Below are 16,011 nucleotides of genomic sequence, written 5' to 3'. Positions count from 1 at the left end.
TGTAGACAAATCCGACGAGGCCTACCTCAAGTCGTCGGACTATGGCTAATCCGCAGCGTTGTGGCCGTCGCAGGGATCAAGATTAAGAAGATTGGATGATGTAAAATCTAAACAATGTTGTGGTTTTTTTGGCATGGCTTGAAGCCTTTCTTTTGGTATTTTTGGTCAAACAATGTTTATGACTATGCTACGCTATTATGACTTACAGAAGTAACAATATTTTGATGGTTTTTGATGTAACAATATTTTGATGGTTTTTTATGCGCTGTTGAATGTTTGTTGTTTGGCGTATGATATGAATTATGAATTAACTAGGTAGGATCTATCTCATATTTGGAACTACTAATCTGCGTATTAGTTTTTTTGTACGTGGTTCGTGATTATCTAAAAAGGTGAGGTACTTAATTCGTTATTTTATTACAGGTTTAACCTTTTAACACCTTTTAAACCTTTTAGTACTTCATTTGTGATTTTATTAAATGTGTGGTACTTCATTCGTTTTTGTATTAAAGATTTGGTATTTCATTAGTGATTTTATTAAAGGTGTCATCATATTATTGAACAAAACAAAACGCCAAACAACAATATTAGTGATTCCCAACACATCTCAACAAACAAAATGTTCCACATTTTACATTACATAAATTAATTACATAAGGAGAATAATTACAACACATAACAACAATATCGCAATCTTCATATTGCGGGAATCTTTGGTTGTTTTATCAATTTGTAACTTAAGACGTGTGCACTCCTCAGATTTCAAGCTCAATTTTAACTTCAGCTCTTCAAACTCATCAGTTTTCAAACGCAATTTTTCTTCAAGAACACCTTGCATAACTTTGTTGCATCGGAGTTGTTCTTCAAAGTTATCTCGTTCGAGCTTGATTTTTTGAAAGTAAGTGTCTTGACTTGGGGAAAGATCCACATCAACCCAGCGAAAGAATCTGCAATCATCTTCCTGCATAATTTATTAAAAAAAAAAGTCAATGGAATGTCGTTTATGTAAAAGGACATTTTCTTCGTGATTGTGCCATACGATACCTTCCATATTGGACAACGATAGTAACGCCGACCAGGATTCGCAGTAGTCCTAGATATCACTAGCTCGGCCTCAAGATCATGGTTGCAGTTCACACTCTCTGGACGAGGCCAATTCCAATTAAAGCTTGATCCGTACGATTGAGAACTAGAAGAAGACATTACAACAACAAGCACCTGAAAATTGAGATGAGATGCAACATATTAAAAACTTAGACGAATAAACCCTAAATTTTATACGCATAAACCCTAAATTTTATACAACCCCAATCCACCCAAATTCAGATGCAAAATCGATCCAAATTCAGCTGCAAAATCCACACAAATTCATATTCAAAATCGACCCAAATTCAGCTGCAAAATCCAAATTCAGATGCAAAATCGTCCCTAATTCAGCTGCAAAATCCACCCAAATTCAGATGCAAAATCGTCCCAAATTCACCTTACCAGTCAGACAGCGGACAGAGTGTGCAAGTTACCCAAATCGCTATGTCAAACTTAGCGAATGCGTATACTGATTAAACGAAAGAAAATGAGATAAAATGAATTTATAATGTCAAACCATTAAAATAGAGGTACAGCGTGGGAAATATCAACTTTGATTTGACAAAAGTGACTGGGTATTTTGAGTGTAATATGTTTGCAGTTCTGAAGATGATGGCAGAGTAGGTCTGCAGTTTGAGTGTAATATGTCTGAAATGCCCTTGAAGGCATTTGGGTATTTTGGTCCGAAAATTGGCTACAAAAACAAGATACGTGATTAATTTTAAGGTTAGATATATGTGGGATATTTTTTTTTTTCTGAGGGACCTGCAGTGTCACAACTGGAAACGTCAGGGACTTTTGATGTAGTTCACTCTATAATAAAATATGAGTTTAAAAGAGTTACTGGAATATAGTGTCCACTACTAAAAATGGTAAAAGTGAATGGTGACAAATTTTTAGGGACGGACGAAAAAGGAAATATGTGACAAATTTTTAAGGACGGGGGAGTAGTTGAATTTTAGTTGGTCAAGCCCAATAGTACTCTCAAAACCATCCTCACCAATATTTATGTCACCAATCTTAGATTGTTTTCTCAGTTCGAGGCCCGTAAATGTATGCGGTTCATTGAATTGGATTACCAAGTTTTCGTGTTCTTCTATTGTTTCAAATGAAGTGTCTGATTAAGTTGGAGAAAACGCTTGTCCATGTGTATAAAATCGGCTGCCTCATCAGTGTGTGTTTCACCGAAAAAGAGAATGATGGAATTCTTGCAAAAATATCCATTTTTGGTTATATATTCTTCAGATTTGGAAAAGGGTGAGATAAACCAAAATTTGACCATATTTTATGATTTATTTGGTAATTTGCCCTTGCTGAAGAGGTCTTATCTTTCTAAAAGTTATAATAAGAAGGATGTTGTACAATTATCAAGTTGTACTAGTAAATAAATTAAATTACACAATGAAACATGAAAATTTACTTTTTCCTTATAATATAAACAATCAGAGGAACTTCTATACTAACATTTGTTCGATAAATTTTGGAGCTTTACCCCACCCCTTAAATTAATGGCATCAAGCTGGAACATTTGGGGAGCTCTTTCAAACCTTATCTTCATCCATGTGTTGTTAACTTGTTGCTATATATCCTTGTTATGTAGTGGAATATGATATCACCAAAAGAGATTAACATATTATTAGGCAGTTATCTTGTCTTAATATGCGATTAGATAATCACACAACAAATGGTAGTGGTACCTATCAATTCATTATCACTTAATGTTGAAAGCTTGGTCAAAGACCCAAAAATATTTCTTCTGAATTTTTTGTTTCATTCTTTGTTCTTTTGTTTGGTAACAAATCCAGATTTTGTTATGGCCACATTGCAGCAAAAGTATGGACATGTGAATCAATTATCTTTATGTGCAAAAAAAATTACAGTACATAAAATGCTGTGTCTTGTGTATAATATATATGTTGATTAGCATGTCTTTTTTTTTTTTGCTTTTTGTGCCGCTAGACTAATTAAGGACTAAGTCTGTGTAACATATTAATCAAAATTTAATAAATTGGTAGTTGGCGGGCTATACAATAGTAAATTGACCATTTTTCTCTCATTTCAAACAACACCAACCACATTTCTTCTTTCTACTATAGGCAATTCCATCCTTGCAGATGTGGTCATCCTTGCGACGGGATATAAGGGTGAGGAGAAGCTGAAGAACATGTTCGCTTCTCCCACTTATCAAAATTACATATTTGGATCTCGAGACTCCATTGTCCCTCTCTATAGGCAGATGATCCATCCAAGAATCCCGCAGCTCGCGGTGATAGGCTACTCAGAGTCGCTGTCGAATATATTCACGTTCGAAATGAGGTGCAAATGGCTGTCGCATTTTCTGGACGGGGGGTTCGCGTTGCCGAATATAAGAGATATGGAGGAGGAGATTGAGGGGTGGGAGAAATACATGAAGAGGTATGCAGGCAATGAGAATTTTAGAAGGTCTTGCATTGGTGGGGTGCCTATTTGGTACAATGATCAAATATGCAGAGACATTGGGTCTACTCCCAAAAGAAAGAATGGCTTCTTTTCTGAGATGTTTCAGCATTATGGCCCAGCCGACTACCACCACCTATAACTATAAGCTCCTCCACTCAATTTTTAATTATTCCGACTCATGATTCTCACGCATCGATATTTTCCCTTTCTTCCCCGCTCTTTAATCCTCCCTGGTCACTATAATAAAGGACAATTGAATTTATTTAAATTCTTTTGATGATCTTGTGTTGCTTTCATGTGTTTTTGTTTTCCTGGAGAGGTTTGACATTGTTAAGATATTCACGTGTTAGTTATTCCATAATGAAAATATAGTAGAATATGTTGATGTAAATATTTAATGTATTACCCCCTTCGATCCTTATTATATGTCTCATATTTTTTATTGGACAGTCTCAATAAATGTTATATAATTTACTTTTACTAATTTTTGTATGTGAACTTTACATTCTATTAAGTCCATCAACTCACAATTATTATATAAAACTAATATTTCGATTTTTCATAAAGTCAAATAATTTAACAAGTAAGCTCACAAAATATGGAACATCTACTATCTATCTATAAATATATAAAAGGGAAGTTTTGGGAAAATTAACCAAAAGGCCATCGTGATATTTTAATAAAAATTGGGAAGTGAAAACATTTTTGAGAAAAACTAATAATGCTATTACCCACGATTTCATGCCATTCATTTTCTCTCAATCTTTCAACTTCTTTCTTTTTGGGTATTTAGAGATTGTCCTTTTAAAATATATTATTTAAATAAAACTGTTTTCTTTTTTTAATGAATTGTAGTAGTAAATATTAATCGCATATTTGTTGATACCTCACAAAAATCTCGTCATTATCTACCTCGATTTTATCCAAATACTTACACAACTACCACGCTTGGACCCACGCCCACCACTAAACCCCTCCTTCACTCACAACTTGTATAGCAGTTACATTCGTTGTTTTGTAGTCTGCTATTCTCTACCTGAATACACCATTTCACTTTATTTTAATGCATCAGTTGTTTCAATTTTTTTTTGGCCAGCATGATATAACACAGTACTTGATGATTGCCTAAACATTAGACTCTACAAATCTGTAATCTGCAAGAATTGGTAACAGATGTTTTTAATCTGCCATATTGATCCCTAGCCTGATTAAATGTGTTTTTGTAGATTTAATTAATAGGTAAGTTATTTTTGGGTGTTGATGTTGCTTAGATGTTTTGGAACCTCGAACAACTTAACTAATACCAAAGTGTTCTGGATTAATCTATAATGAGTTGTTCTCCGTGCCATTTGAGTTATTTGGTCCGTCGTCGGCATACGTATGTCGCGATGCAACTTGCAGGTATCTGACTGACCTTGAATATAACATTTTCTGTTGCATGCTTCCTCTTGTATGCTGATCGTTCTTAATGCAGTGAGGCTTCCACTATTGGCTTGATCAAAGGACGAGACACTTATCCATTCCTAAACTCACTTAAAATGAAAATGTCCATATTGCTTGGAGTTGCACAGATGAACTTGGGAATAATAATGCCCTGTTCTTCAAGAATAGCATAAACACATGGTAAGTTTAATGCCCTGTTTTCCTGATAATTAGATATAAGATCACTGGGATCAATATGTACCCTTTTCTATTTGTTATTCTGAATTCTGCAACACAAATAGTGTAACTATTGTACGTCCAAGTATCATTTTCTTATTACTCCCATTTCCATTCCAGGTTTCAGTTTGTTCCCCAGATGATATTCTTGAACAACCTGTTTGGCTATTTTTCTCTCCTTATCATTGTCAAGTGGTGCACTAGATCCCAAGCTGATTTATACCATGTGATGATCTACATGCACCCCTTCCAAGGACAGAGGAGTCTCTTCAATCAGGGGCAAACCACAATGATGGCCATGGCCACGGTCATGAGGAGTTTGAGTTCAGTCAAGTTTTTGTACATCAGTTTATACCCACAATCGAATCTGTTCTTGGGGCTGTTTCAAATACAGCTTCTTATCTTCGTTTGTGTTTGCAAGTTGCAACCTTGAATTAATACTGGGATGAGTAATTTCAGTTTGTGCCAGAAGCTAAGAAATTCTTTGTAACTTCACTTTTCATTTTCAGTTTTTGAAGATTTATATTACCGTAAAGCTTAGATATTGAACAAATGCTAGGAAAAAAGCATCTCCATTCCTCTGTTTCTTAATAACTAAACTTTGCAGCTCATTCTAACGCTCCTTTTTTTTTAGAGATTTCAGCCTTGCACACTGAGTTATCCATTGTGTTCTATGAGAAAGTTTTCCTTCTTGTATGGTGGTGAGTTGATTTCTTTCATTGTAAAGTCCTATAGATGTTTATAACATTTCAATATTTGCATTATTATTTTTATCTGCAGACTTTATTATTTTACTTTTCTGACTAAGAAACTGATGAATGTTTGAACATATATATGCAGATACAACAATATATTCATCCTTATAATTGGCATTATTATCTTTATTTGTGCCACTGTTGGCCTACTCTTGGTGATGGAACCTTGAGTGCCTTCTTGCACGCACTGAGACTTCAGTGGGTGGAGTTCCAAAACAAGTTTTACGAGGGTGACGGATTACAAGTGCTATGCATTCTCATTCTTTGTGCTCGATACCAAAGAGGAATGAGATTATGAATATAAATAAAAATAAAGACTTGTGGTTGAATTCACGTGAATGTTGATGTTTGTTGATTCTTTCATGGTGTCAAGCATAGAGAGAGAAGGCAGTACTACTTTCAGATATGGAGAATTTGAGTTGTTATTTTGTGCCTCAGTGACTAAAATTACATGGAGAAATAAACAGTATATGGAAACAAAATAAATATACTCCATATAAATAAATTTATGTTTCAGTTGTTTGTCAATGTACTATAAATTTTACCCACAATTTATGCATAAGCTTTAGTAAATAATTAGAAATATTATATATGTTAGATAAATTTTACTTACCATATTATTTTTTTAAATAGTTCAATGTACCGTGCATCGCATGGCGAGATACTAGTTAATACTAATATTTCGGTTTTTCATAAAGTCAAATAATTTAACAAGTAAGCTCACAAAATATGGAACATCTACGAGGGAGTATATCTCTGATTATTAATTGATTTTGTAATTAAGCGTCACTAAAATTTGGGTGATCCTCCTTCACGTATAACGTGCGCTTTAATAATACTAGATAAATAATTAGTTAGTGATGAACAAATGTGTTCATCTTTATCGGAGGTGATCCACAGATCATTGTTAGTTAGGAAAATATCACAAATAAGTGTCCAAATTTCGTTATGAAGATCACAAATAATCCTTAGTTAGGACAAAGGGGATGGCAAAAAATTAATTAACAATATTGGGCTTCACTCCTTAGACATCAGGGTCGTGAGGTGATTCGTTTATAAATTCAACCATCAAACAATAAAATTGGGCTTGTAAAAACTTTACCAATTCATAAAATAATTTAATTATAAGCTATACTTAAAAATAAAATTAAAAAATTGAGAAAATCGATAATTAGTGTAGTGCCCCAACTTTAGTGCTTAATGATTGTGAGTAAATAATATTCCGTGCACGTGACTAGCATACTACTCCGTGTTTAAGGTTTTAGTGTTGAGAGCATTCACAACTCAAAAGGGGGGGAGCTGCGACAGGAGGCGCAGTGTGTTACGATGGGGGAGGAGCGTCGCCCGACACAGTGCGGATGCTCCACGACGCTGTTTGGGGGATGGGGAGGGGAGGACGTGACATGACGTAGAGTGGGTGGGGGGTGGTTCTGGAGGGGTACTGGCGTGGGGTGGGTGATTGATTTTTTTTTCTCAAAATTTCTATATATTTTCATATTTCCATGCATAAAAATTCATTCATTAGAATTTTCCATATTTTAAAGTTTTCATATTTATATGCATGAATTATCTATATATTTCTATATTTCCATTTAGTTTCCATATTTGGAAATATATGGAATTTTCCACATATTTTCCATATTTCCATGCATGGATTTTTCATCATTTCCAAGCGCTTTGATAAAATCCAATTTCCTTTTTCTTTAGTTGGATAATTTTGACTTTGCCTGATAAGGGTTTAACCCCCTATCGAGTAGAAAGATAGGAGAAAGTCGCGAGGAAACCGAGCCTCGTCGATCAATCTATAAACTAGAGTTTGCAGAAAGAAAATAAACAATAAAAAAGTAAAGCAAAATATGTTATTTCATTGATTGAATAAAGAGAATAACAATGGACCTATTTATAATAGGGATACTAACTTAGCGAGCAAGACAAAAGATATGGAAAAGATATGCACTCCCCAAATATTTCAAACCAACCATTATATATTATCCATGGAGAAAAGGGTTGCCATCGTCGGGGCCGGAATCAGCGGCCTCCTGGCCTGCAAATACGCGGCGGCCAGAGGCTTCAGACCCGTTGTTTTCGAAGCTCAGGATCACGTCGGCGGTGTGTGGAACCACACCATTGAGTCCACCAGACTGCAGAATGTGAGGCCCACCTTCGAGTTCTCTGATTTCCCATGGCCTTCTTCGGTTGAAGACATGTTCCCCACAAACTTTCAAGTTTTGGACTACCTCCAATCATATGCTCACCATTTTGGATTGTTACCATACATAAAATTCAACTCCAAAGTGATCAGCATTAATTACGTGGGCGAATCTGATGACCAGATTCGTTCCTGGGACTTGTGGGGCGGCACGGGTAAAGCTTTTGGATGTCAAGGAAAGTGGATTCTCAAAGTCATCCACACCAAAGATAACTTCACTAAGGTATTTCTTAATTTCTAGGAGTACTAAATTTTGTTAAATTTTTTAGTATATATGTCGTGAGCTAATTATGAATTGAACTTATTAATTAGGAGTATGAAGCTGAATTTGTGATAATTTGCATTGGGAGATTCAGTGGTTTCCCAAATATTCCAAAGTTTGGAGCTGGATTTGGACCGGAGATATTTTCAGGCAAAGTGTTGCATTCGATGGACTACTCTGGGATGGACAATGCAGCTGCTGCAGACTTCATCAGGGGAAAACGAGTTGCTATAATAGGCTCTAGCAAATCAGCAACCGACATTGCTCTCGAATGCGCCAATGCAAATGGTAACTACTTTAGTATACTGCATTTGAAAATTTGTAACATTCAAATTTAACACCAATTAATTGGTATGTGAAAACTAATCAAGATTTGATATTTACTTTCAGTTGATGGTTTTTTAATGAAACATTACATATTTAATGATACCATATAAGATCATAAACATTATAAAAATAATTGAGAGTAGAACCAGATTTAATATTTCAAAGATTTACATTCAAAGCCACATATCTGTGGGTCTTCGTGTGTGTGGTGTGCGTGTTACTACGTGTGTAGTACACCTTCAAATATCTGAAACGTGATGAATTTTGGAAATACTACTATTCCTATGCTCCCATATTTTCTAAATTTGTACTTACCCAAATAAATACTCGATGTCTCATTTTCACATTTATTATTTTGATAAGTGCATGTTCCATTAACTTATTTTATTTAAAATTATTATAAAAATACAGCTAATAAAATATTTTGGAGTTAAATGTCTAATCGATTCATGGTATCAAACACACCCTTAGAGCATCTCCAAAGGGAAAGGTAAATGAAGAGGTAAAGTCATAACTACAACATTTACCATTTTTTCAAAAAAATCATTCTCCAAAGGGAGAGATACTCAAGAAGATATTATACATTTTCCTATTTTGAAGAAGTATCTTTACCATTCAATAAATGGAAAAGGTAAAATCTTATAGCAACCATATTTGTCTTCTTTTCATGAAAAATCATTCTCGAATGGGGAAGTTTTTCATGCTCGAATGGGGAAGGTATTTGAAAAGGTATTACACTTTATGTTTTTTAATGCATATTGTACTATTTTTTTTTAAATGATAGTATTATATACCTTTTTCCTTTGGAATGGAGTATTACTTTTTAGAATGACATATTTCACTTTTTGAAAACGTAAATAGATGATATACCTCTTTCATTTACCTTTCCTTGTTGAAGATGCTCTTAGTATCGATCATATTTGTTGATCAGGGCCCGAAAATCCTTGCACGATGATCCAGAGAACGGTGCATTGGGCACTTCCGGATGCATATCCGTGGGGTGTCCACTACGGTTACATCTTCGCGACGCGCTTTATGGAGCTCATGGTCCATAAACCAGGCCAAGGACTCCTCTCTACCGTCTTAGCCACCTCACTTACACCCCTGGTAATTAATCAAATCCAAATTCAAATATGGATAACACTTGATCATTTGTTACTAATTAATGTTATTGAGATGACTTAGCGATGGGCGATGTCCAAGTTCGTGGAAAGCTACGTTAGATGGAAGCTCCCCTTGAAAAAGTACGGAATGATTCCTAAAGAGAGCTTTCTCGGAGAAATCTCGTCTTGCCAGATCTTAATGCTCCCTGAAACATTCTACGACAAGGTCGAAAACGGCAGCCTTGTTCTCAAAAAATCGCAGAATGTCAGCTTCTGCGAAGACGGCCTCATCATCGATGGAGAACATCATGTAAAAGCAGATATAGTAATCTTTGCAACGGGATACAAAGGCGACGAGAAGCTCAAGAGCATCTTCGCGTCTCCAACTTTCCAAAACTACATCCTAGAGACTCCAACCTCCACCATCCGTCTCTACAGGTACATTAGTATGATACTGTCTACTTTGGACTAAGCCCTCACGATTCTGTTTTTGAGACAGTTCCCGAAAAGGCCTCATATTAATGGAGTTGCCTGGTGATGTATATTGCAGACAGATAATTCATCCTAAAATTCCGCAGCTAGCGGTGATAGGCTACTCGGAATCGCTCTCGAATCTGTATACGTACGAGATGAGGTGCAAATGGGTGGCGCAGCTTCTTGATGAGGCGGTGGAGTTGCCGAGCATCAAGGAGATGGAGAAGGACATCGAGACGTGGGAGAGGTACATGAAGACGTACTCTGGTAACGGGAAATACAGAAGCAGTTGTGTTGCTGGATTGCACATATGGTATAATGATCAAATATGTAGAGACATTGGCATTAATCCCAGAAGAAAGAAGGGCTTTTTTGCAGATATGTTTCAGCCTTATGGTCCACAGGATTACAATTGAGGTGCTGAGGGTATAGGGAGTTTAAGTCTAAGGTAAGGTGTGTATTGTGTTTGGGAGTCTTAATGGTGTAAATCTTATTACTAGTTTGTTTTCTTACTTCACAAAGTAGCTGGTTCATGAATTGGATTTTACTAAGTTATTATATGGAACTAGTATCACGCTCGTACTATGCACGGTCCATTTTATTTTCTTCAAAATATAAAATATTGATTTGAAATAAAAAAAATAATATTATTATATGGGTTAAAATCATACATTGTTATAATTATTTTACCTTTCAAATAATAAAAATAATTTTAATTGATATATAAATTTGTAATTAAAATGACATTGTTTAAAAAAAATTTAATTCTCCTTTTATATATGGAGTTATAATTATTTGACCTTTCAAATAATAAAAATAATTTTAATTAATTTTTAATTAAAACAACATTATTTTAAAATTTTCCAAAACTACCATTTTATATATGTATACATAGATATATTCTAAATATCCAACAATAATAATTATTTTATAAAATTATTTCAAAAATTAGAACATTTTTTGGTAAATGACTAAAATATACTACCAAAAAACTGAAAATCCCCAACTTTGTAGCATATGAAATGTAAAATTAATTTAAGATATTGTGTATCAAAAGATATAATTTAAGATTGCACCGGTGAGACACTTCTTAGTCGAGCTTCATTTCATTGCAATATAGTGACCCTATACACTAAAAACCCAATCCCTGAAACCTAAATCATAAACCCTTAACTTTAAAATATACTCAATTAGATTATAATTTTAAATTTAGTTAGGCAGTTTTTGTAAATATTTTCAAAACTTCCCTTGTATTATTTAAACAAAATACATGAATTACCATAAATTTAATAAAAATGTGTTGCTTATTACAATAAATCAGAATTAACCATTAAAATAAATAATGACCACAAATAAAAAATGAAATAATAATTAAAAAGAGCGAACTATTATTACTACACATTCTGAACGAAACTAAGCAAACTAAGAATTAAAAAATGTCATTTATGTAAAAGAATATAAGAAATTATAGCACCTTTTCATGTGGCAGAAGCTAATTATTTTTCGTGAGAATTTTATTCTAGTGTCAAGAAATTGAGTTTAAATACAAAAATGTTAAAAAAAAAAAAAGACCAAATTTATAGTATTTGAATTTGATTAACTAAAATGATAATCTACAAAAATTTAATAGTATTTGAATAGTATTGAAGTCTATAACAGTCTAACAACGTATTTGAATAGTATTACAACTCTTGTACAAACATACTAATAATATTGCACCGGTGAGACACTTCTTAGTCGAGCTTCATTTCATTGCAATATAGTGACCCTATACACTAAAAACCCAATCCCTGAAACCTAAATTATAAACCCTTAACTTTAAAATATACTAAATTAGATGATAATTTTAAATTTAGTTAGGCAGCTTTTTTAAATATTTTCAAAACTTCCCTTGTATTATTTGAACAAAATACATGAATTACCATAAATTTAATAAAAATGTGTTGCTTATTACAATAAATCAGAATTAACCATTAAAATTAATAATGACCACAAATAAAAAATGAAATAATAATTAAAAAGAGCGAACTATTATTACTACACATTCTGAATGAAACTAAGCAAACTAAGAATTAAAAAATGTCATTTATGTCAAAGAATATAAGAAATTATAGCACTTTTTCATGTGGCAGAAGCTAATTAATTTTCGTGAGAATTTCATTCTAGTGTCAAGAAATTGAGTTTAAATACAAAAATGTTAAAAAAAAAGACCAAATTTATAGTATTTGAATTTGATTAACTAAAATGATAATCTACAAAAATTTAATAGTATTTGAATAGTATTCAAGTCTATAGCAGTCTAACAACGTATTTGAATAGTATTATAACTCTTGTACAAACATACTAATAGTATTGAAGCCTTTACAATCCGGCTATGCACATTCACACACAAATGGAAGAAAACAAATTGATCTTCATCATCTTCGGAATGAAGCCGGTGGTCGAGGGATGAGCAAACATGGCTGTTTTCGGTTGCCTCTGCTCACTTTAGAATTCGCCATTTATCTTTTTTCTTTATCTACTTGTGCTTGTTCTTGGGTACTCTCTGTTTCAATATTGAATCCATTTATTTATATAGAGCCAAGATGGTGTAGATTAAAAGTTTTAGCTTTAATTCCCAAAATAATAGTGCATGCGTTTCTTGCTTAATTGGAGTCTGTTGGCTTTCCATATTCTTTGTGAATAATGACATTTTATATTCATTTTCAATTGGAGCCTTTTAATTATAATATATACCTGAAATAATAATGTGCATGTGCAATAATAAATAGTGCACAATCTGCCGGTTGAGATATATACTACAAATTAATTAACAAAATTAAATTTATTCTAATCATTCTAGAGTTCAAAATTGTAATTTCATAAATACTCCCAAAACTCCCCTATATGTATAGATTGAATGATATGCTTATATTTGCCGAGGTCAATCGTAATAAATCGATGATATTTACCGTTAATTGGGCTAAATTAGCTCTTGGACTTCATAAAGCCATTATAATTAGTAGTTGAATTTTAGTTGGTCAAGCCCAATAGACTCAGAACCATCCTCACCAATATTTACGTCACCTATCTTAGATTGTTTTCTCCGTTCGAGGCCCACAAATGTATATATGTGGTTCATTGAATTGGATTACTAAGTTTCGTGTTCTTCTATTTTCAAATGGAAGTGTCTGATTAAGTTGGAGACTGCGTTTGTCCATGTGTATAAAATCGGCTGCCTTATCAGTGTGTGATTCGCCAAAAAAGTGTGAGATACAAAAATTTAACCATATTTCATGATTTATTTGGTAATTTGCCCTTATTGAAAAAGCCTAATCTTCCTTATAAATATAAGAAGGATGTTGTACAATTATCAAGTAGTACTAGTATATAAATTAAAATGAACAATGAAACATGAAAATTTACTTTTTCGTATAATATACACAAGCAGAGGAACTTCTATACTAACATTTGTTCGATCAATTTTGGAGCTTTACCCCACCTCTTAAATTAATGGCATCAAGCTGGAACATTGGGGAAGCTCTTTCAAACCTTATCTTCATCCATTTGTTGTTAACTTGTTGCTATATATCCTTGTTAAGTAGTGAAATATGATATCACCAAAGAGATTAACATATTATTAGGTAGTTATCTTGTCTTAATTTGCGATTGAATAATCACACAACAAATGGTACTGGTACTAGGGATGTCAATTGGACTAACCCGCTCGGATTCGGGCCAATCCACTCGGGTTGTTGGGCTATTTGGATGCGGGTTATTCAGACTGTGAATTTTTCGGGTTATAAATTTTTGGTCGTAACACTAAATCTTCCGATTTCGAGCTAACCCACGGGCTATTCGGGTCAATAGTAATCTTATATATTACTTTCTATCCAATCCAATATTCTAAATTATTAAAAAGCAGATTGTCACAAATAGTAAAGTATTATCAAAGTGATAAAAAAAAGAAAATAATAGCAATTGATAGCACACATGAATATGATATTCTAAACATATCGTTTAATTAATAGCACACATGAATCGGACTACAATTAACTAGAAATCATGTCTTTCATATAACCTTAACTTTCAATTTGAGAGAGAAGACATAATTACCATATATTCTTCATATCAATGTTATATTTAATATTGATATTACAAAATATACTTCATATAAGTATATAATCCAAAATTTTAATTATATTTTTATATTAAATGCTCAATCTGTGGGCTAACCCGCAACCCACCGTGCCAGCCTGCATAACCCGCCGATCCGAACGGGTTAGCCCGTGTAGCCCGCTTCTGAATATGGATTGCGATTTTTCGGCCCTAACCCTATGATTTTACCGGGTAATTCGGGTCGACCCGTGGGTTTCGGGCTAGACTGACATTCCTAAATGGTACTCCCTCCGTTCCATAGTAATGGAAGCGTTTCTTTTCGGCACAAATATTAAGAAAAATTGTGCTAGGTGAGTTAAGTAAATAGAGAATAAAGTAAAAAATGAAAAAGATAGAGAGATGAAAAGAGAAAAAAGTAAAAGAGAGTAAAGTAGGTGTGGAAAAATGTGTTTGACTTTTACTAAAAAGGGAAATGACTCTATTATTATGGAACGTACCAAAATGGCAAAATGACTTTATTACTATGGAACGGAGGGAGTAACTTTCAATTCATGATCACTTAATGCTGAAAACTTGGTCAAAGACACCCAAAAATATTTCTTCTGAAATTTTTGTTTCATTCTTTGTTGTTTTGTTTGGTAACAAATCCAGATTTTGTTATGGCCACATTGCAGCAAAAGGGACATGTCAATCAATTATCTTTATGTGCAATAAAAACAACATAAAATGCTGTGTCTTGTGTATAATATATATGTTGATTAACATGTCTTTTTTTGGCTTTTTGTGCCGCTAGACTAATTAAGGACTAAGTGTATGTACTAATCAAAATTTTATAACAATGGTAGTTATTAACATGCAGTTGGCCGGCTATACAAAGTAAATTGACCATTTTTCTCCAATTTTTCTCTCATTTCAAACAACACCAACCACATTTCTTCTTTCTCTTACTCCAACAATAGGCAATTCCATGCAAAAAAGAGAAAGATGATCAAGTAGTTGATATTCAAAGCTCTTGTACTTAGAAGATAAAACATGGCAAATAGACAATATTTTTCACCAGCTTCTGCACCTTTAGTAGCTCTAAGCCATGGAAATGGATCAAGCAAGAAACCTATATTAGGTGGAATTTTGATTGCCATTATACTAGTGTTTGTTGCAGGCTGGTTGTGTTTTTGTTTCAAAAGGAAGCTGTATGCCAATCTCAGGCTATACAGGAAGCAGAAAAGGTTTGTTTATTTACATAAATTATTCTTCCGCTTTTTTATTAAACAAAGTAGGTCACTCTAGTCCTTGTGAGCAAGCAGGGCAACTAGATGCAAAGAAGATGAAGTTGAGGCGATTTCGTTTGGAAGAACTGCAGAAGGCTACAGAGAATTCAGCCAAGAATTCTTGATTGGTCGTGGATCGTTTGCTAATGTTTGCTAATGATAGTGACTCATTTCCGTCCTGTGTCAACTTTTTTGCCCCTGTTTTAGCGATGGGTTGTGAACAAGCTGGTGGAAATCTATCTTAAATGGCGACTTCCCATTAAAAAATATGACATGGTTCCAACGGAGAATTTCATCGGACAAGCCTCGTCTTGTCAGATACACTTCCTGC

At 33.8% G+C, this 16,011-nt stretch overlaps 1 protein-coding gene and 1 long non-coding RNA gene across 2 annotated transcripts; both read left to right on the top strand.

The window, feature by feature from the left end:
• The first annotated feature begins 4,626 nt into the window (after positions 1 to 4,626).
• Positions 4,627 to 5,740, top strand: LOC125186436. Its single transcript, XR_007170447.1, has 3 exons — positions 4,627 to 4,926; positions 5,000 to 5,148; positions 5,305 to 5,740. It is a non-coding gene; the product is annotated as an uncharacterized LOC125186436 (long non-coding RNA).
• Positions 5,741 to 7,912: 2,172 nt separating this feature from the next.
• LOC125187770 (probable flavin-containing monooxygenase 1) lies at positions 7,913 to 10,903 on the top strand. Its single transcript, XM_048084401.1, has 5 exons — positions 7,913 to 8,371; positions 8,461 to 8,698; positions 9,669 to 9,844; positions 9,923 to 10,278; positions 10,391 to 10,903. The coding sequence occupies exons 1-5, from the start codon at positions 7,934 to 7,936 to the stop codon at positions 10,728 to 10,730; spliced, it is 1,548 nt and encodes a 515-aa protein (XP_047940358.1). The 5' UTR covers positions 7,913 to 7,933; the 3' UTR covers positions 10,731 to 10,903.
• Positions 10,904 to 16,011: the final 5,108 nt, after the last annotated feature.

Source organism: Salvia hispanica, chromosome 5 (assembly GCF_023119035.1).
Source record: "Salvia hispanica cultivar TCC Black 2014 chromosome 5, UniMelb_Shisp_WGS_1.0, whole genome shotgun sequence".
In the NCBI taxonomy this organism is placed as follows: Eukaryota; Viridiplantae; Streptophyta; class Magnoliopsida; order Lamiales; family Lamiaceae; genus Salvia; species Salvia hispanica.
Note: the sequence above shows the minus strand (reverse complement) of the source record. Positions and strands in the feature narration are given on the sequence as shown.